Genomic DNA, 22,853 nt, shown 5'->3' with positions numbered 1-22,853 from the left:
CTTTATTTCTCTCTCTGGTGCTAGATATTAGACTCCCTGAGGGCAGGAACTGTCTCACTCATTATTTTATCTATAGTTATTCATGAATATTTGTTAATTGTAGGAAAAAATACCCTTTCTGATCCAGAGTTTACCTTTATTGTTCCATCATCATTTTTCTCCCTAGTGGTTCAATATACTTTGGACCTTTGGACAGTTGCTTTTCTTCCTTTTCTCTTATCCTTTTACAAGATTTTATGCAGCACACCATTTAGATAGGGTTTAGAGAACACGTAGCATGCTGTTTTTTGTTTGTTTGTTTTAAATGGATGAATAATCTCATACCATGGATTTGATGTACCACAATGCAACCATTTTAGCATTCATGCCACCTACAAAGGATCTCAAAGTCACCAGAGAGCAATATTATATTGCTGAGAATTAAAACAAACATGGGTGAGATGAATGATGAACTAGTAAAGATGGAGGATGATGGATAAACATTTCTGCCTATGGATGGAAGAATGTTTTTTGAGATATGTGCTTCAAGGTCAGAGGCTTTAAGAAGACATATTTTCTGGCTAGGGTGCTTGTGCAGAAAAGCAGAGGATATCTGCATATTTAACAGGGTCCCCAGAATTTGAGCTCTTTGAGATCAGAGGCCTATATCGTGAGTCTTCTCCATATTTCACAGAGTGGATATTGCTGAAGAAAAAAAGGTTAAATATATTCTTTGCATTGTGTTACCTAAGTGATTGTAAAATAAGGTGTTTTTTGTTTTTGTTTTAATTGGAAAATAATAGAGAACAGTACTGAAAGAGAAAAAAAAAAGCTCTAGGAAGCTATTCTTCATTTCAGATGTGTGTTTTTTTTTGTTTTTTTTTTTGGTACGCGGGCCTCTCACTGTTGTGGCCTCTCCCATTGCGGAGCACAGGCTCCGGACGCGCAGGCTCAGCGGCCATGGCTCACGGGCCCAGCCGCTCCGCGGCACGCGGGATCCTCCCGGACTGGGGCACGAACCCATATTCCCTGCATCGGCAGGCGGACTCTCAACCACTGCGCCACCAGGGAAGCCCCCCAGATGTGTTTTTAAACTTCTGTCCTTTGGTGTTTTATATTCGTCTTTGCCCTAAACTATCTTTATAGTTTGTATTCTAAGGTAGGTTAATGTGATTCAGCAACCATTTATTCAATACCTGTTGTGCTAGGCACTAAGAATAGAACAGTGGTCAGTCCTTATGGAACTTAGATCACCATATTAGAAGATAAACAATAGTGTTCAGTCACAGTCCTTTGGCTGCCATATCAGGAGAGGTAGAGGGACTGTTCAGGCACATAGGCAGAGCTCCAAATCCCAAACTTGGTGGGTCAGGAAGAGGTTCTTAAAGAAAACAATTTTGAGCAACCTAAATGTCCATCAACAGAGGAATGGATAAAGAAGAATGTGATACCTACATACAACGGAATATTACTCAACCATAAAAAGGAACGAAATTGGGTCATTTGTAGAGATGTGGATGGACCTAGAGACTGTCATACAGAGTGAAGTAAGTCAGAAAGAGAAAAACAAATATCGCATATTAACGCATATATGTGGAATCTAGAAAAAACGGTATAGATCATCTTTTTGCAAAACAGAAGTAGAGACACAGACATAGAGAACAAATGTATGGACACCAAGGGCAGATGGGGGAGGGTGGGATGAATTGGGAGATTGGGATTGACATATATACACTATTGATACTATGTATAAAATAGATAACTAATGAGAACCTGCTTTATAGCTCAGGGAACTCTACTCAATGCTCTGCGGTGACCTAAATGGGAAGGAAATCCAAAAGGAGGGATATATATATATATATATATATATATATATATACGTATAGCTGATTCACTTTGCTGTACAGTAGAAACTAACAACATTGTAAAGCAACTATATTCCAATAAATTAATTATAAAAAAAAGAAAATTTTGTATGCAAGTTCTCTATTTAAACTCATTTGTATTTTTGTGTTTTATATATTTAGAGACTTGTTATAACTGCAGAGTTAAATATTTTAATGTCCTATAAATTATTTATATCCTAAATGTCTCTATGATTTTCACACTCTTACAAACCATGCCATTGAAAGATTTTTTAAATTGACAAATAGTTAACATACAACATTGTATTAGTTTTAGGTGTACAACATAATGGTTATGTATAATCATTTCACTATGTATACAACATATATGTGTATATAGTGAAATGATTACCACAATAAGTTTTTAGTTGATATCCATGACCATACACAGTGACAAATTTTTTTCTTGTGATGAGAACTTTTAAGATTTACTGTTAGTGTCTTTCAAATACACAATACAGTATTTTTAAAATTTATTTTATTGAAGTAGTTGATTTACAATGTTATGTTAATTTCTGCTGTACAGCAAAGTGATTCAGTTATACATATATACATTCTTTTTCATATTATTTTCCATTATGGTTTATTACAGGATATTGAATATAGTTCCCTGTGCTATACAGTAGGACTTTGTTGTTTATCCATTCTATTTATAGTGGTTTGCATCTGCTAATCCCAAACTCCCAGTCCATCCCTCCCATACTGGCCCTCCCCTTTGGCAATCACAAGTCTGTTCTCTATGTCCGTGAGTCTGCTTCTGTTTCTAGATAAGTTTATTTATGTCATATTTTAGATTCCACATGTAAGTGATATCATATGGTATTTGTCTTTCTCTTTCTGACTTACTTCACTTAGTATGATAATTTCTAGATCCATCTATGTTGCTGCAAATGGCATTATTTTATTCTTTTTTGTGTTTGAGTAGTATTCCACTGTGTATTTATACCACATCTTCTTTATGCATTCATCTGTTGATGAACATTTAGGTTGCTTCTGTGTCTTGGTTATTGTGAATAGTGTTGCTATAAACATAGGGGTGCATGTATCTTTTCATATTATAGTTCCAAATATATGCCCAGGAGTAGGATTGCTGGATCATATGGCAACTCTATTTATAGCTCCCCCCCATCTATATATACATTTATTTCCCTTTCCTGAAAAAAACTTAGTTCAAACTAGTAGCATATGCTCCCTTTCAAGTTTGAGTTATGTGCGTTTCCTTTGTTGTTTGGCTTGGTTTGGGGAAGAGAGAGAGTTAACCAAAGCATCTCAAAGTGCTGGGCGACCACCTCCCGGGACTGCCCGGGGCCACCACCAGCCACGCTCTCCACACTCCAAAGCCACGGGACTTCACAGAGTGCTCAGTAGTCAGTCAGTGGAGGGAAGCTACTCAGGGTCAGAGTTCTAAGGACATTCTAGCCTCGTGGTGACTTCATAGTACAGCTGAATTGTCAACCTGAGCGTATGGACGGGTGACTACAGTGTCCCCACCTGCGTGCACTGTGGGACGGGGTGTGCCAGCTTGTGTGGGAACACTCCCAGAGGAAGGAGCCTGTTGGGTCCTCAGGGGTGGAGGCAGCACCAGCAGCCTCCCCTAAAGGTCCAGGCAGTGACTGCTGTAGGTTTCGTGGGCCATGGCATCTGTGACTTATCTTCTCCCTGCTGGCGTAGCCACAGAAGCAGCCACAGGCGTTGCACGGTGCATGGTGGGGCTGTGTGCCGTTAAAATTTGATTCATGATAGCCAGTGGCTGAGCCAGGCCCAGGCTTCGGGTGTGTGAGTCTCTGTCCACTTGGTGCTTCAGAGGGACGCCGCGGCCTGCCCTGAGCTCTTAGCCACTGGGGCGTGGACATAGAGCAGCTTAGACAGGAGGCGATGCCACTGGGGCTCCGCGTGCCTCTTGCTGACTGTAATTTTCATCGGCCTCAAACCTTAAGACTGAGGATATTCGAGGTGTAAAAATACTCCAGTATGGGAGGATTCCCTGGTGGCGAAGTGGTTGAGAATCTGCCTGCCAGTGCAGGGGACACGGGTTCGAGCCCTGGTCTGGGAGGATCCCACATGCCGCGGAGCAACTAGGCCCGTGAGCCACAACTACTGAGCCTCGCGTCTGGAGCCTGTGCTCCACAACAAGAGAGGCCGCGATAGTGAGAGGCCCGTGCACCGCGATGAAGAGTGGCCCCCGCTTGCCACAACTAGAGAAAGCCCTCGCACAGAAATGAAGGCCCAACACAGCAAAAAATAAATTAATTAATTAATAAACTCCTACCCCCAACATCTTCTTTAAAAAAAAATACTCCAGTATAAATATCGATCTCTTCCTATAATATTTTAAACTTACGTAATTTGAACTTCAATTATGGTGAACTAACCACCGCCTAGTTGCTTATCCTAGAGCATTAAATAGAAATAAATAAGTACTGTGGCGCGATCAGTGTTCTCAAACGCTCGCTCTGCTGTCCCGGCACTCGGCGCAGTCAGCACGGTTCGCCCTGACCACGGGTCCCTGCTTCCTGGCGGGCTTGCTGTGCAGTTTCCTTCGTTCACAGAGAGACATGTAGTTTCTAGTTAACCGCAGTTAGTAGAAGCGAATGGGTATTGCATAAAACATGCAGCAAAGATGCACACCTGCCTGTGTGTCCACAGCGTCCAGAGCCTGAGGGAGGCACGTGTGTCTGTGCAGAGCTTGGAGCCCGAGCGACGTGCTGTGTTGGGGCTACACACAGATGCCGTGATAGAGCCGACGGGGAGGGGGCCACCGCTTCCTCCTGCCCTGAGCGGGAGATGTGCTTCCAGAGCTACACGTCGGGAAAGAAGCCTCAGGCGGGCTGGGGACACCTGAGACCCACCCAGACACCTCGGCCTCAGCAGTTCGGGAGCCCGCAAGTGCGGGGCTGAGGCAGGGATGGCCACGGGGGCAGCTGTGTGCAGTTGATTTTCCTTAACCCAAGGAGGAGGTGCTGCTGTAACCATCGGGAAGATGGTTTCCTGCAGCGGGGTGGTGTCGGCCTCGCAGGCCGGCCCCGGGGTGGGGGGCAGCGTGAGAAAGCGTACCAGGACGCCACTGGCGTGGTTTCTTCTGCTCAGACCACCTCCTGTGTGCTCCCGGGCAGGCCAGCCCCTGACCGGCTGGGAGGGCTGGGGTGGGGGGCGGGGCGCCGGGCTGTCGGGAAGGCAGAGACCCACAGCGTCTGGGTAGAGCATGGGTCTGGGGAGGAGTCCTGTCCCGAGTCCACGGAGAGGAACCGGCCGGCCCTGGAACACGGGCTTTCCCATCTGTGATCAACTTAGTGCTCAGAAACTCTCTGCACGTTCAGAGTTCTCTGCAGACGCGATTCCCCAGGTGACTCTTGCCTCTGGAGGGAGGAGAGGAGCCCAGGGTGGGGGTCGGTGTCCTGCCTGCTTTCCCCCAGCCCTCGGGCCTCAGTTTCCTGGTGGTGGATTGGGGGCCTGGCCCGGCAGCTTCGGATGCCCAAGTTTTAGAAACTTTCTAGATGGCAGCGATTCACATCCTCACAGTGACCCCGGACGCCTGTGCTCCATCACTTCCTGGATGATAGTGCAGTGAGGTGCCAGGGCCTCAGGACGAAGCTGTCTGCAGAGGCTACCAACATCCCAGGGGGAGCCCCGTGCGAGTGGCCGTGTCGGCTGGGAGCGCTGGTCTGAGCCCCTCTGTGTGGGTGGGTGGGGTCTCCCAGGTCCAGCCGTGACCAACGTGCCTGCCATGGCAGTGCTGTGGCACTCACGGCCACCTGTGCCGTGGGCCAGGCCATGTGTCCATGGAGGGGTGCCCCTAACTGGCCTGCTGCCCTGGACACAGGACAGATAGCGGCAGGGCTGTTGGATTCCTGGGAAGCATTCCCCAGAGGCTGCCATGGGCTTCCCCCAGAACCAAAACCAGGACCACAGGGCCCAGAGCGTTACCCGCCAGGCTGTGGCCATGTCCATGCAAAGGGACACATTGCCAAGGGCCCACTGTGACAGCAGGAGGTCCCACCTCTGGCCTCTCAGAGAAACCAAACCCCACAGATGCTGCCAGCCTCTGGACCTCCCCTGGCCTGGCCCTGCCCTGAGGTTTCTGCACTCCAGGGCGGGGAGGACAGGGAAGGCCGCTCATGGAGGTTCCAGAGAGGCCAGAGGAACCACAGTGGCTGGAGGAGCAAGGAGAGATCCGGCGGGCCACCCGCAGCCTCTAGTCCAGGGCCCGACCCCTGGGGGTCTTCCCTGCTCGGGGCCGGGAGACAGGAGCCGCTGGGAGGGAGTCACAGAGACGGAATATTCTGAGTCTTCCCTGAGCCATTCTGAGAATAAACATGCATCATTGTTTCCTGCTTCTTCTCAGAGAAGCGAAATGAATTGCCCTTAGTTTCCATTTTGAAATCTTGTGACATCACACTTCGAGTCACTTTGGTCGACGGAGGAGCCTTCTTCCTTTGCACTGCAGCCCTCAGCTCGGCGCCCGCCATCAGTGCAGACCTGGTCCTCGGTTTGTGTGCCTGAGCGCGTGTGGGTGCATGCGTGTGCGTGCGTGTGTGCGTGCGTTGTGGGTGCTTAGTGTGCGTGTGCATAGGTGTGTGCATGTATGCATGGGTGTGCAAGCGTGCACGGTGTGCCCTGCCTCCCATACCTGCGTGGTACTCTCCAGGCACTGCGGCACCCTGTCTGGGGCTCCGTCTGCTTTATCAGTGCTGCTGGTTGGTGCCTTGGCACTTGCGGGTCAGCACCCCCAGACAGCGTCTGCCCACCAGCTCCTTTAAAACACCCCCTTTGCTGCAAATCAGTGGCCGGTGTGGTCTGGCCCTGGGAGACACTTTGGAAAGGGTCATCTGCCCACTTCCTTGCAGGGATGAGGCAGTTGTGTTAGGAAAGGTGAGTCGGGGCCAAAGCTGGGGTCGAGGGGAGTGTGGGCCCGCGGGGGAGGGAGGCCTGGTGCCTCCGCGGCCGTCCAGCCCTGGGTCCGAGTTCTGCCTGCAAGCACAGGAATATAATGAAGTGTGAGGCGGCGGGGGGGACCGGGCGACAGGAGAAGGCCCCGCCGGCTACTTGTCCCCCTGCACCTTCTGGTTGTAGGTGCCTGCGTGCTTGTAGCCCGGCATGTAGCCCGACTCGTCCACCAGGTCCACGTGGCCCGCCCTGCCCTTGCCCCTTCCGGACGGGTCGAAGTGCTCCTTGTGGGAGCCCATGAACTTGGTGGTGTCCGTGAGCCGCGACACGGTGAGCGAGGAGATGGCTTCTGTCACCCCCAAGATGATGGGGGCTTTGCCCTCAGTGAGCCTGTGCACCTCTCGGGTGGCCTCCTCACCATTTTGTCTTTGAATCTCTTCTTGGCCGGCTCCTCCAGAGCTTCCTTGAACTGCTGAAATGTGATGGTCCTGCAGGACTTGCCCTTGATCTTGCTGAAGACGATGTCCACGTCGGTGATGGTCATGTTCCTGCCATCGATCACCTGGCAGTCCCTGCACAGCTTGGACCAGTTCTTGCCATGCATCTCCTTACAGGTGGCCCTGGTGTACCAGTGCACTGTAAACCTCCAGAAGGCCTCCTCCAGGGTGCCGGGCTCCGGGCCGTGGTGGCTGCCCCTTCGCTGGTGTCCTCCGACTCTAGTGACAGCCTCTTGGCTGCCTTGTCCTTCGTGGGGTCCCCTAGGGACTTGGGGGCTTGGGCTTGCTGTCAGCCATGCTTAGAGATGCGGCGACTGCAGCAGGTGCCTCCGCGACTCGCAGGCGATCGACCCAGTCTATTTTTAGTTTTTTGAGGCACCTTCATACTGTTTTCCGTAGTGGCTGCACCAATTTACATTCCTACCAACAAGTAGGAGGGTACGCTTTTTTCCACACCCTCTCCAGCATTTGTTATTTGTAAATTTTCTCCTGATGGCCCTTCTGACTGGTGTGAGGTGGTACCTCACTGTAGTTTTGATTTGCATTTCTCTAATAATTAGTGATGTTGAGAAGATTTTCATGTGCCTATTGGTCATCTGTATGTCTTCTTTGGAGAAATGTCTATTTAGGTCTTTTGCCCATTTTTCAATTGGGTTTTTTTTTTATTGTTGAATTTTATCAACTGTTGGTATATTTTGGAAATTAAGCCCTTGTCAGTCATATCATTTGCAGATATTTTCTCCCAGTCTGTAGGTTGTCTTTTCATTTTGTTTATGTTTTCCTTTGCTGTACAAAAGCTTGTAACTTTGATTAGATCCCATTTGTTTATTTTTGCTTTTATTTCTATTGCCTTAGGAGACTGACCTAAGAAAACATTGATATGATCTATGTCAGAGAATGCTTTGCCTCTGTTCTCTTCTTGGAGTTTTATGGTGTCATGTCTTATGTCTAAGTCTTTAAGCCATTTGAAGTTTATTTTTTGTGTGTGGTGTGAGGGTGTGTTCTAACTTCATTGTTTTACATGCACCTGTCCAACTTTCCCAGCACCACTTGCTGAAGAGACTGTTTTCCATTATATATTCTTGCTTCTTTTGTCAAAGATTTGACCATAGGTATATGGGTTTATTTCTGGGCTCTCTATTCTGTTCCATTGATCCATGTTTGTTTTTGTGCCAATACCACACTGTTTTGATTACTGTAGCTTTGTAGTGTACAATACAGTATTTTTAACTATAGTTACCATGCTGTACATTGCATCACCAGAGCTTATCTGTCTTATAACTGGAAGTTTGTACTTTTTGACCAGCCTCACCCGTTTCACACACACACCCCGATCCTACCTCTGACAACCACAGATCTTTTCTCTGTGTCTATGTGTTCCATTTTTGGTGGTTGTTGTGTGCTGTTTTTCTTTTGTGCCAATACCATACTGTTTTGATTGTTATAGATTTGTAGTATAGTTTGAAATGAGGAAGTGTGATGTTGCCAGCCTTTTTCTTCTTTTTCAAGATTGTTTTGGCTATTCAGGTTCTTTCATGTTACAAAGTTTAGGATTGTTTGTTCTGTTTCTGTGAAAAATGCCGTTGAAATGTTGATAAGAATTGCATTGAGGGCTTCCCTGGTGATGCAGTGGTTGAGAGTCCGCCTACCAATGCAGGGGATACGGGTTCGTGCCCCGGTCTGGGAAGATCCCACATGCTGTGGAGTGGCTGGGCCTGTGAGCCATGGCCACTGAGCCTGCGCGTCCGGAGCCTGTGCTCCGCAACAGGAGAGGCCACAACAGTGAGAGGCCTGCGTACTGCAAAAAAAAAAAAAAAAAAAAAAAAAAAATTACATTGAATGTGTAGATTGCCTTTGGTAGTATGGACATTTTAATGATAATATTAATTCTTCCAATCCATGAGGACACAATATCTTTCCATTTATTTGTGTTTTCAGTTTCTTTCATCAGTGTCTTATAGTTTTCAGGGTCCCAGTCTCTCCCTCCTTGGTTAAGTATATTCCTAGATATTTTATTCATTTGTATGCAGTTGTTCGTAGGATTTTTTTCTTAATTGCTCTTTCTGATGTTTATTCCATTCATTATTAGTGTATAGAAATGCAACAGATTTTTTTGTATTGCTTTTGTATCCTACAACTTTACCAAATTTGTTTATTAGTTCTAACAGTTTCTTGGTGGAATCTTTAGGATTTTCTTTATATAATATCATGTCATGTTCAAACAGTGACAGTTTTACTTCTTTCCAATTTGGATTCCTGTATTTCTTTTTCTTGCCCGGTTGCTCTGGCTAGGACTTGCAAAATTGTGTTGAATGAAAGTAGTGGGTAGGCATCCTTGTCTTGTTCCTGATCTTAGAGGGAAAGCTTTCAGGTTTTCACCATTGAGTATGATGTTAGCTGTAGGCTTCTCATATATGGTCTTCATTATATTGAGGTATATTCCCTCTGTACTCACTTTGTTGAGAGGTATTTTTCATAAACAGATGTTGAATTTTGTCAGTTGCTTTTTTGGCATTTATTACATGATCATATGATTTTTATCCTTCATTTTATTGATGTGGTGTCTCACATTTATTTGCTGATATTGAAAAATCCTTGCATCTCTGGAATAAATGCCACTTGATCATGGTATATGATCCTTTTAATGTACTGTTGAATTCAGTTTGCTACCATTTTGTTGAGGGTTTTTGCATCTATGTTCAACTGGGACATTGGCCTATAATTTTCTTAATAGTGTGCTTGTTTGGTTTTAGTATTAGGCTAATGCTGGACTCATAAAATGAGTTTGGACGTGTACCTTCCTCTTCTGTTCTTTTATTTATTTTTTTAAATCTTGACCTAAATTTTGATTTGGGGCCATAATTGAGTTAAAACATGTTTATTTTAAGAAATTAATTTTTAAATGATACATTTAATATGACCATAAGAGAGAAGCTTTTTCAGGGGCCTAAAATACAGGAAATAAATCACGATCTTAGTGTGGTTCCTTGTTGAGATCTGACAACTTCCTAAGCTAATGTTGTTTTGGTACTTTGATATCTAATATAGAGAGCAAGGTTAGGAATTTTATAATCAATAAAATAATCACAGTGAAAAATAGTATACTGCATGTAAATATACCTGTAATATGTTTGGCCTAATTAAAGTATTAGCAATTAATGAATATAGAAAAATTCAATTGTAGGATGCCATTTGATTTCAAAGATTGCATAATAAGATAAATTGTGTGAAGGGATAGAGTAATGAATATCTGACAGTTTTTCTGGTTATTTACCACTTTTTGAATGTCCTTGTCTTACTTCAGGAATTTCCATCTCTATGAGTTCTAAATTCCCAGGATAGGATCTAGAATAGTCATTTCCTCAGTTTCCTTTGCACCTCAGGCACATGTATTTAACATAGGTGCAGCACACTACCTGTACTGTATTCAGAAGTGAGCTTGAGAAAAGAGGCTTGGCACAGAACTCATTTTGCTGTCGAGAGTTAGCATCAGTGGTTACAGAGTCAAGTTACTGATCCAGAAGGGTCATTGTTGTGGTAGCAGGAACAGATGTAGTAAAGTTGAGTTTCTGGCAACATCCGAAGTATAGCATGTTGTGCTCCATAAGGGTAGAAATAGTGGTAGTTATTTCTAGTGCTCCATAGGCAGCAGCAGTTTTCGTCATCAGGCCAGTTCTATGGTATGTCTTTGGACATTGTTCCTGGAAGCTTAGCCTCAAGCCTGCCTGATTCTTAAGCCTTCACAGTAATTGAGTTAGATCAATAAACTGTTAATGAATACCTTTTCTGCCTCATTAGCCACAGTCAGCTTCTGTTACTTATAACTAAGAACAACAGAAGTTGTTGCCAGAAGTGAGATACTGAAAATTACACAACCTAAAATGTGAAATTAGTTGAATGGAAGACAGGGATAGAGGGGAGTGTTGTTAACATGGACCTGACCATTACAGTCCTTAAGCTGGTGGCCCTTGTTATGTAGTAGTGAACGTAAGGTTGGTGCCACTTACTGTTTTTTGGGAGTACAGCTACAGCAATAAGGGATATAATCAGAATGTCAGTGTGTGCTCGTCATTTCTTCCTGCTTTCAGCAAAATATTGAAAAAGAGGATTAATGCAGGTTAAGCTAGTCAGTCTTCAAAGCAAAGATGGAAAGAAGCACTGCTTTGCAAAGGGACACTTCTTGCTACAACCTGGAATCTGATTGAGGGTCCTATAATTTAGAGCCTTGCAGGCCTAAAAATGCCAGTTGCTCCTATCCACTAAAACTAAAGCCAATACAAGCAGGGGGTCTCTTAGCTCTAATATAAGATCAGTGCCCCAAGCTTTCTCATTTGCCAGACAAAGATCAGATATATGATGCATTTACTCACTGGAGCCTATAGTTTTTCAATGTGTTAAGAAGCGTCCATTAAGCTAAGAGTTAAGGAGATGGGACAGCATAGAGACCACAACCAGAGAATGAAAATCTTCATGCTTAGTAACTGTGTCAAGATGTTTGCCTGTGGCTACTTGCACATGGAAATGACTGGAAAAAAATAGATTGGAAGTTATACAGTTTTTGAATAAATTGTATTGCCAAGAAACCCCAAGTTTGGTTAGCTCTCTTCCACTCTTAAGGCCATCCCTGGGTCCCTTAACTCATATCAACAGGAAGTGGATTATGAAAGCTTCAGAGCCTCAAAGAAGGGCATTTTTTTTGTAATATCCCCATCTGGATCCCCCAGAGGACAGACCAGAAGCCTTGAAGGACAGTGGACAATAGAGGGTCTTTGGGTCTCCCAGAAAACAGGATTAGGTGTTGCCAATTTGGCTGACTAGAGTTTATTGCTCTGCCAAAAGCAAGGAGCTTTTGCTCCTCTGTCCAGAAGGACTTAGGATTTAGGATTTGCTGTGGAGCAGTACTGCCATGTGTTTTCCATTCCAGGTTTTTATTGCTGTATCCTGTTTATTCTTTACTATGGTCCAATAGGTATCTACCATGTGAGCCACAGCTGGACCTAATGGAAAGGCTAGCACATCTGCTAGAGATCCTTGATTTGAACATGGATGAGATCTTAGGGGTCAAGTAGTAAACGGATGTAGTTTTCTATATATCGGAAGAAGCGTGCATATTCATGTTGTGTAGCTAAAAGGGTGGATGGGTTGTTGCCTCTCAATATCTTTTCTTTCTCACTAACTGAAAAATTGTGTTCAGAGTACGGTGTGACAGGGGAGGAAAAAAAGTGATATCTCAGACCATGTGACACCTTTCTGGTCAGTGTAAGCAGCTGTCTACTGAATGTTGCTTCCAGTAAAGCTACTGTTTTCCTGTTAAAAGGCAGAGGCCGAGCTAGCACTCTCCTTTTCGCCCTTTTCCCCTCTTCCTGCCTGGAATGCAGATGCGATGTGACAGCTGCAGTGAAGACAGAAACCATACATGAAGAGGAGCAGAACAGGAAAAAAAAGAAGAGCCTGGGTCCTTGGTGGTACTAAGGACCTGCAGTAGCCTAAGGTTGCCTTAATCTATATTTCTTGACATGTGAGAAAGTTAAATCTCTTACTTAAACAACTATTTGTTGGACTTTTCCACTAGCTTGTGAACTGTTTGAAGCTGAGGAGACTTTTTTTTTTTAATTGAGGTATAGTTGACATATAACACTATACTAGTTTCAAGTACACAATATAATGATTCTATATTTATATATATATATATATATATATTTTGATCCTTTTAATTTGTTGTTGGATTCTGTTTGCCAGTATTGTGTTGAGGATTTTTGTGTCTATATTCATCAGTGATATTGGTCGGTAATTTTCTTTTTTTTGTAGTATCTTTGTCTGGTTTTGGTGTTGGGGTGATGGTAGCCTCATAGAATGAGTTTGGGAGTGTTCTTTCCTCTGCAATTTTTGGGGGGAGTTTGAGAAGGATGGGTGTTAGCTCTTCTCTAAATGTTTGATAGAATTCACCTGTGAAGCCATCTGGTCCCGGACTTTTGTTTGTTGGAAGATTTTTAATCACAGTTTCAATTTCATTACTTGTGATTGGTCTGTTTATATTTCTGTTTCTTCCTGGTTCAGTCTTGGAAGGTTATACCTTTCTAAGAATTTGTCCACTTCTTCCAGGTTGTCCATTTTATTGGCATAGAGTTGCTTGTAGTAGTCTCTTAGGATGCTTTGTATTTCTGTGGTGTCTGTTGTAACTTCTCCTTTTTCATTTCTAATTTTATTGATTTGAGTCCTCTCCCTCTTTTTCTTGATGAGTCTGGCTAATGGTTTATCAATTTTGCTTATCTTCTCAGAACCAGTTTTTAGTTTTATTGATCTTTGCTATTGTTTTCTTTGTTTCTATTTCATTTATTTCTGCTCTGAACTTTATGATTTCTTTCCTTCTACTAACTGTGGGTTTTGTTTGTTTTCTTTCTCTAGTTCCTTTAGGTGTAAGGTTAGATTGTTTATTTGAGATTTTTCTTGTTTCTTGAGGTAGGCTTGTTTAGCTATAAATTTCCCTCTTAGAACTGCTTTTGCTGCGTCCCATAGGTTTTGAATCATTGTGTTTTCATTGTCATTTGTCTCTAGATATTTTTTGATTTCCTCTTTGATTTCTTCAGTGACCACTTGGTTATTTAGTAACGTATTGTTTAGCCTCCATGTGTTTGTGTTTTTAACATTTTTTTTCCCTGTAATTGATTTCTGATCTCATAGTGTTGTGGTCAGAAAAGATGCTCGGTATGATTTCAATTTTCTTAAATTTACTGAGGCTTGATTTGTGACCCAAGATGTGATCTATCCTGGAGAATGTTCCATGTGCACTTGAGAAGAAAGTGTAATCTGTTTTTGGATGGAATGTCCTATAAATATCAAATCTATCTGGTCTATTGTGTCATTTAAAGCTTGTGTTTCCTTACTAATTTTCTGCTAGGATGATCTGTCCATTGGTGTGAGGTGTTAAAGTCCTCCACCATTACTGTGTCACTGTTGATTTCCACTTTTATAGCTGTTAACAGTTGCCTTATGTATTGAGATGCTCCCATGTTGGGTGCATATATATTTATAATGGTTATATCTTCTTGGATTGTTCCCTTTATCACTACGTAGTGTCCTTCCTTGTCTCTTGTAACATTCTTTATTTTAAAGTCTATTTTATCTGATATGAGTATTGCTACTCCAGCTTTCTTTTGATTTCTATTTGCATGGAATATCTTTTTCTATCCACTCACTTTCAGTGTGTATGTGTCCCTAGGTGTGAAGTGGGTTTCTTGTAGACAGCATATATATGGGTCTTGTTTTTGTATCCATTCAGTGAGCCTGTGTCTTTTGTTTGGAGCATTTAATCCATTCACATTTAAGGTAATTATCGATATGTATGTTCCTATTACTATTTTCTTAATTGTTATGTTTTTTTTTTTTTTTTTTTTTTTTGCGGTACGCAGGCCTCTCACTGTTGTGGCCTCTCCCGTTGCGGAGCACAGACTCCGGACGCGCAGGCTCAGCAGCCATGGCTCACGGGCCCAGCCGCTCCGCGGCATGTGGGATCTTCCCGGACCGGGGCACGAACCCGCGTCCCCTGCATCGGCAGGCAGACTCTCAACCACTGCGCCACCAGGGAAGCCCTTGAATTCATTTTAGTAATATCTCTAAAACATTTTTTAATGATTCAAATTTACAGAAAAGGTGCAAGGAAAGTTGAAGAATATGCGAATTTCCTTTATCCAGATTCTACAAATGCTAACATTTTACCACATTTGCTTTATCATCTCTCCCTCATTTTTTTCTTGACCTTTCTGAAGGTAAATGCAGGCATAATGTACTTTTTCCCCCAAATGAGCATTTTTCAGATCATAACAGCCCCCTTGGGTTTAGATCTGGAGAAATACTTCAGTGTGTATTTCTTAAAAATACTACATTGTGTATTTCCTAAATTTGCAAAGACATTCTCTTATATAACAACAGTATAATTATCAAACTCAGTATATTAACATTGATTCAGTTCTGTTATTCAAATTTTCCATTTGTCCTAAGAGTGCCCTTTATAGCAGAAGAAAAAAAAATGGATTGGATCTCTGGTCTAGGGTCCAGTTGAAGGTCACACAGATTGCATTTAATCATCATGTTTGTGTGTGTGTGTGTGTGTGTGTGTGTGTGTTTCCAGCATCGTGATTTAATTAAGGGAGCATATTCATTGTAGAGAATATACTGATGGTTGTAAATGTGACTCCTCATTACAGCCTTAAAATTTTTGAAACACCAAAGCACAAAGATGTCAACTATAGGGGCTTCCCTGGTGGCGCAGTGGTTGAGAATCTGCCTGCTAATGCAGGGGACACGGGTTCGAGCCCTGGTCTGGGAGGATCCCACATGCCGCGGAGCAACTAGGCCCGTGAGCCACAACTACTGAGCCCACGCGTCTGGAGCCTGTGCTCTGCAACAAGAGAGGCTGCCATAGTGAGAGGCCCACGCGCCGCGATGAAGAGTGGCCCCCGCTTGCCACAACTAGAAAAAGCCCTCACACAGAGGTGAAGACCCAACACAGCAAAAATAAATTAATTAATTAATAAAACTCCTACCCCCAGCACCTTCTTTAAAAAAAAAAAAAAGATGTCAACTATATATCCAAACTACAGGTACAAAACAAGTACATGTATTTTCCACACTCCAAAATTGAGTACACAGTGTACTGTCATAGGGAAGGGGTTTACCAGTGATGACCTGACAATAAAGCACTCAAGATTGATATACCAAAATAAAATATAAAATAGGAGTTTATAAAAACAAGTTTGACAGTAGCAGAGAGGACCCTTTTCATTTCTGAGCAAAAATGCATTTCATTATACATACTGTCTCCTAAAATGAATAAACCAGTCACTTGAGAATGTTCTATTTATTTCTTCTGTTAGAAGAATATGCGAACATTCTCTGTGTCTTTTGAAAAAAAAATATTGTGCAGGAACTGTGGGATAAGCATGCATGTGAATGGAACAGCACAATTGCAGTGGTTCTTACAACTCACTTCTAGATAAGGAGAAAGTGTTATTCATTAGTATGGCCCAGTCTCAGCCAATATTCAGTTTGGAAAGACACTGGGTTCAGATCAGAATGATCTGAAATTCCAAGTTCTAGAATTGATGATTATATATGCCATTGTATTAGTCAGGCTTCTTTTTTTTCTTTTTATTGAAGTATAGTTCATCTACAATGTTGTGTTAGTTTCTACTGTACAGCAAAGTGAATTGGCCACACATACACATATATCCACTCTTCCTTACATTACCCTCCCATACATGTCATTACAGAGTATTGAGAAGAGCTCCCTGAGCTACACAGCAGGTCCCTATGAGCCATCTACCATTACATGTAGTAGTATGTGTATGTTTTTAGTCTTCCTTAATCTGGAGCAGTTCCTTAGTCTTTCTTTGTCTTTCATGACCTTGTTCTTTTTGAAGAATATAGGCAAGTTATTTCATAGAATTTGGTGTGAGCATTTTTTGATCATGACAGTTCACCTGGATTCAGCTCTTCTAAAAACTTTCTATCTTAAGAGCTTTACCTCAGTTGACTCCAGCAGGATGTCTTCCCTAGGACTCAGCATTTGTTGTTGTTTTTCTTGTTGTTGAACAGTGTTTCTCAGTGGGGCCCTATTGTCATTTTGAACAGATAGTTCTGCATTACACAGACTATCCCACACATCCCTGGCTCCTCTTCTCTAAATTCCAGTAGCATTCTTCAGTTGGTGTGACCACCCAGAACACCTCCAGTTGAGAACCACTGTTCTGTAAAATTTGAAATCGCATGCAGGATCTTAGTTCCCCAACCAGGGATCGAACCCAGGCGCCCTGCAGTGGAAGCGCGGAGTCCTAACCACTGGACCGCCAGGGAAGTCACTGAAATCTTTAAATTAGGAAAGTGGTCTTGCTTTTTACATAGTTGGTAGCATGAATTAATTTTCCAGTTGATGGTTTTAATTAATTATTTATTTTTGGCTGTGTTGGGTCTTCGTTGCTGTGCTCAGGCTTTCTCTAGTTGCAGAGAAAGGGGGCTGCTCTTCGTTGCAGTGCACAGGCTTCTCACTGCAGTGGCTTTTCTTGTTGCAGAGCACGGGCTCTAGGCGTGTGGGCTCAGTAGTTGTGGCTCATGGGCTCTAGAGCGGGCACAAGCTCAGTAGTTGCGGTGCACGGGTTTAGTTGCTCCGCGGCATGTGGGATCTTCCTGGACCAGGGCTCAAACCCGTGTCCCCTGCATTGGCAGGCAGATTCTTAACCACTGCACCACCAGGGAAGTCCCCAGTTGATGGTTTTAATTATCATTAATCTGTAATCTGCTACTGACAGCGTGCTTTAGCTGAATTCTAGTCAGTTATTTAGTTATATTTTATAAATCCATGGTAAATGGTTAAGTTGGTCATGTATGTTTTTGTGTAATCTGAAATGAGAGTCCTATTAACTATCTCCATTTAAAATCAGGAGCGCCACCTTAGAAGTTAACTGAAATAAAATATCACTGGGAAGATTTATTTTAAAACCAGATAATTTACTGTTACAAAGTTTAGGGGGAAATGAGTGTATTTGCATTTTATTTTAATTTTAATGATGTTAAGTATTCTTCTTGTTTTTCTTTCAGAATTGGTCCCTAGGAAAGACCTTCTTATAGAAAATGTGCCGTATTGTGATGCACCAACTCAGAAGCAATGAATTTTTCTCAAATAAAATTAAGTCTTTATCATTTTTAATTTTAAAGTATATAACTCTGGCTAAACTCCTGGAAATGCAAATATTTTTCTCTGAAATGGCATATTGAAATTGAGTGCATTAAAGTATAGTTTCATAATGAAGTTTCACGTTGAAAGAACATTGCTGAAAACTGCAGAACATAGTTAAGTATTTCTAAAGAACATTAGGTAAGAAGACATTTCATTTTCACTGAAAATCAAACTGTATAAAGTGAAATAAATGCTTAGGGAGGTATATCATATTCACTTCTGTTTGACCTTAATGAGTATTTTGGTTTTATCATAGCTATTTGAGAATGAAGTGTTTTGACAGGTTGGTGGGTTTTCTTCCCATGTGAAATGAAACTATTAGATTAAAATTATTAGATTAAGTTAATGTTTAGTCCCGAAAAGAATTGGTCTAAAAATCACAGTGTGTGCCAACTTTCCACAGAAGGCAGCCTTTGTTCCTAAAGCACTGAAATTATTCCTGTAGCTAACAAATAATTATACAGTTTCCTTTTAGAGATAGAGTGTATCTCTGTTCCTAAAAGAACATTTTTAATCAGTCTTCTGAAGATAGATGAATAAAATGTCAAAATCACATAAGACAACTGTGGAATAAAGAAATTCTGATTTTTTAAGGAAATAGTGTCCCTTGATCCAACTATATAATATAGGCTTAGTAGAATTAGCTGTACTTAGACCACAGCTAGACCTTATTGTGAAAATGTAATATATGGCTGCATCCTCTACATTTTAATCAATAAGATATAAATGGCTTTTTTTTTTTCTCCAACATTTTTCATCCCTGACAAGATTGACAGTATCACAGAACAGCTTGGCATTCTACCATCTAATGGTAGGAACTATAAAACTGTGTTTAATATTCTTCTTGTTTCTCTTTTATCTATGCGTCTTTACCATTCTGTTTTCTCAGTGAGCAGTGTGTTCTCTTCTATTCACTGGTCAGTTCTCCCATTTGATGATGACACAGGGTTTTTAATTTTTTACAAGATTCTCAATGCGAGCTTTGTTTGTTGGCAAACATTTTGGTATTGCTATGCTCAATATAAAATGTCATGTTTTAAAATAATTTAATTTTAGTAGATAAAAAAATTATCAAAATTGCCTAGACATACTACACTTAACAGTAAACCAGAGACTACCCTTAATGCCTCCTAATACTTTGGAGATTAGTAGTCTGTGAAATGGATTATATAGGTCAAAAGATTTGCTACATAATTTTTTTATCTCTCACGCCTCTTTCTTATTGTGTGTATGGAAATTATACCTACATAAACGTTGTTTCAGATTTGAAATTTGCCCTTATAAGAAAATGCTAAAGGTCATCATGACACAATCACTGGTAAATTCTCTGACTTACTATTATTTCAGTAAGTGTCTATATTATGTCTTTTGAGGAAGGTTGGCTAAAATAGTTTAAATTTAATATATATTTTAATTGTTTTAATATTATTTAACATTTTTAGAAGTTTCTAGTTTTTTTTCTTTAACCTGAATTCCCTTGTTCCATTCTTCACTGATGTTAATTTAAATATCTCATCAAAAAATAGTTCTTTTTTTTTTTACAATCTAGTTATCATTAGGAGCAACAGAGATTAATAACTAACATGTTACATAAAATAAAAAAATAATCATTCAGATGTTTATTTTATTGAAGCTAGTATGTTAGACATTTTAAGATATATACTATATATGTTATGTATTATATATGTGTATATATATAAATATATATATATAGTGATTTTGTGCCTTAAGACTATGCAGTACAGTTCCTATGTAATATACCAGGATATCAACAATAGGTTTCACTGTCATAAAATTTTGAGAGATTTGGCACCCTGTCCTTGAAGAGCATGTATTTATATTTCAAATTAATTTTAACATTATTTAATAGTTTTATTAGATCAGTTAAAACAATTTATGAGTTCTTGGCCTGTTGTGAAACAAAAATTGTCAGTATTCTAGAGAGTAAATTTTGAGAATGATGATTATCTAAGTGCCTGACTTCTCTGTGGTACAATGTCAGATTTAATTAAATCTTTTTTAGTTAGTTAAAAAAAAGCTTCCCATGTTCCCAGAGGGAATTACCCACATCTAACATTTCACTTTGACTATTGAAACCCAGTGAAAGTGGGTGGGTGCAAATTCTAATTGCAGATATCTAGGCTCAGAGGCCCAGCAGGACTTTGTAAAACAGTCTTTTGGCAGAAGTCAGAAAGGGTGTATGCCAGGAGACTTAGATTTGGCAAGCATATGTGGGGAAGAATCCTTCACTAAAGATTTGAAGCTAAAGGAAATATGAGAGATAGTTTGCATAACATCTAATTCAGAACATTGAAATTAAGATTCAAGTATAACTGTGTTTAAGTTGGTCCTCATTTTGCCTTCAGTTGCATATTTTAACATCAGTACAGTGTCCAAAAAGCACACAGTAATAAGAATAGGTAGAATTTCTACACTCATTGACAAAACCAATCATTTCACTGTAAACACAAAGCCATAGGTCAACAAAGAAGTGAAAATTCCAGTTCTTAAGGAGAATTTTCTAAAGTGAAAGTAAATAAATACAAAATTAATGTAACTTTACTATATATCAGGAGTAACCTATCAGAAATGAAATGGAAAAAAGATCCTGTGTTTAATAGCAAACAAAACTGTAAAATAGGAAGCAACTTTTTTAAAAAACTGTAAAACTTAAAAATGAAAGACATACTGTGTTCCTAAATGTGACAGTTGAAAATTGTAGAGATGACAGTTCTTTAAAATGTAATCTATCAAGATCCCAACAGATTCACAGATATGTGTACATAAAAATATAAAACTTCTGTATTCTGTGAAAGCTACTATAAATCAAGTTTAGAGAAATTTGCCACCAATGTAATAATTAAAATAGTTAAGATATAAGATGTTCCTATGACTCAGCAAAAGATAACTCAATGGAAAAATGAGCAAATGATATAAATAAGAAATTCATAAAACAAGAAATACTAACCCATTTAGTGGTCAAAGAAATGTAGGTTAAAACAAAGGAAACATTTTTCTTCATTAAAGTTGCAAAAGTTAAAGAAACTGGTCATATCCAGTATATGTAAAGGTGATACGCATGTGAGAAAATGGGCACTCTCATATATTTCAGGAAGGAATGTAAGTTATAGGGCCTTTTTTTTTTTTTTTTTGCGGTACACGGGCCTCTCACTGTTTTGGCCTCTCCCATTGCAGAGCACAGGCTCCGGATGCGCAGGCTCAGCGGCCATGGCTCACGGGCCTAGCCGCTCCGCGGCATGTGGGATCTTCCCAGACCGGGGCACAAACCCATGTCCCCTGCATCGGCAGGCGGACTCTCAACCACTGCGCCACCAGGGAAGCCCTATAGGGCCTTTTTGAAAGGGAAATTGACATCAAAGTTTAAAATAAACATACTATTCAGTCTGTATCCCAGTGGCTCAAAAGAATACTAATAAATATACACCTCAGGTATATGTACAGAAATTTCTACAGCATTGTTTAAACAGCCTAAATTTCCAAATTTAGGGGAACAATGAAATAAGATATGGCTCATTCATACTCTGGGATGTTATGCAGAAGTTGAAAAGTATGATGTAGAATATATATATATGTATATATAAACATGTCAAGTGAAAGAAGCACATCACAGAATATATATTCTCTTTGAATACACTTAGATACAAAACAACTATTTTTGTACACATATATGCATATGTGTATATAAATACATAGAAGTAATGCATGCTAAATGTTAATAATTAGTCTGGGAGAAAAATGAGATTTGGGGAAGGGGACTAGTAACTTGAGGACTTTTATTCTGATAACTCCTGAATGTTTAAATGTTTTATAATTTTTAAAGGACAATAATACCTAAGCTACTAGTGATTTTTATGTAAAATTTTAAATTATAATATGTTTCAGATATCAGCAACTGGTACATCCGACACTCGTAAACCTAATTCCCACATTTGACAGATGTTACATTTTGCCATATTTGTTTAACAAAAATCTCCTTCCTTTTAAGTCATAAAATCCTGTAAAGCTGAAGTCCTACCTCCCTTTTTATTTTCTTGTCTCATTTCAGGGATAATCACTATTTTATAGTCAGTGGATATCACTCCCGTACTTGTTTTTATACTTTTATCAAACGTGTATGTGTTCAAAACAATATATTGTATTGTTCTGTGGCTTTAAAATGCAAGTGAATGGTGTTACGCTCCATATATTCTGAAACTTACTTTTCATCACACATTAGGTTCTGAGGTTTATCTATACTGTTGGATAAATATCTAAGTCTTTCTCTTTTATGTCTTGTTCCATTGTAAGAATAAGCTAGTTTATTTATCCATGTCTCTTGATAAACAATAGTATTGTTTCTTTTTTTCTTTTTTTTTTTCTTTTATTTATGCTTGCATTGGGTCTTCGTTGCTGCGTGCGGGCTTTTTTCTAGGCTTCATGGCATGTGGGATCTTCCCAGACTGGGGATCGAACCCTTGACCCCTGCATTAGCAGGCGGACTCCCAACCACTGCGCCACCAGGGAAGCCCTGTTTCATTTTTTTGATATTGCAAATGAATTTACTGAAAACACTAGCACATGGATTCTTGCACCCATGTAAAAGTTGATCTAGGTATATACCAAGAAGCAGAACTGTTGAGGCATAGGGTATGTACATATTCCAGTTTTCCAGGAATTTTTTACTTGTTCTTTAAAGTAACTGTACCAATTTATACCTCAATCAATCCTGTGTGAGAGGTCCCTTTTCACCATATCCTCACTGTTATTGTTATGTATAACTTTTCTCATTTTTGTCAAACTCATGGATATGAAAAGGTATCACATTGCTTTAATTTGCATTTCTGGATTACCGTTGAG

General features: G+C 40.8%; 1 protein-coding gene and 1 pseudogene across 3 annotated transcripts in view; one reads left to right on the top strand and one right to left on the bottom strand.

Annotated features, from left to right (window-relative positions):
• The window catches only part of LYRM7 (LYR motif containing 7), a 37,800-nt gene extending 18,964 nt beyond the window's left edge, over positions 1-18,836 (top strand). For both annotated transcript variants that reach the window (XM_082623758.1, XM_082623757.1), the window contains exon 5: positions 17,858-18,836. In XM_082623758.1, coding sequence (XP_082479884.1) covers positions 17,858-17,928 — 71 coding nt within the window. In that variant the 3' untranslated portion in view covers positions 17,929-18,836. The remainder of the gene's footprint in view (positions 1-17,857) is intronic.
• LOC309804417 (tubulin polymerization-promoting protein-like) lies at positions 6,923-10,843 on the bottom strand (annotated as a pseudogene). Its single transcript has 2 exons — positions 10,778-10,843; positions 6,923-7,550 (listed from the first exon to the last, which is right to left on the bottom strand). The product of its transcript is annotated as a tubulin polymerization-promoting protein-like (transcript).
• Positions 18,837-22,853: the final 4,017 nt, after the last annotated feature.

Source organism: Mesoplodon mirus (genome assembly GCF_964341445.2).
Source record: "Mesoplodon mirus genome assembly, chromosome: 5".
NCBI lineage: Eukaryota > Metazoa > Chordata > Mammalia > Artiodactyla > Ziphiidae > Mesoplodon > Mesoplodon mirus.
This window is presented reverse-complemented; position numbering and strand designations above follow the sequence as displayed.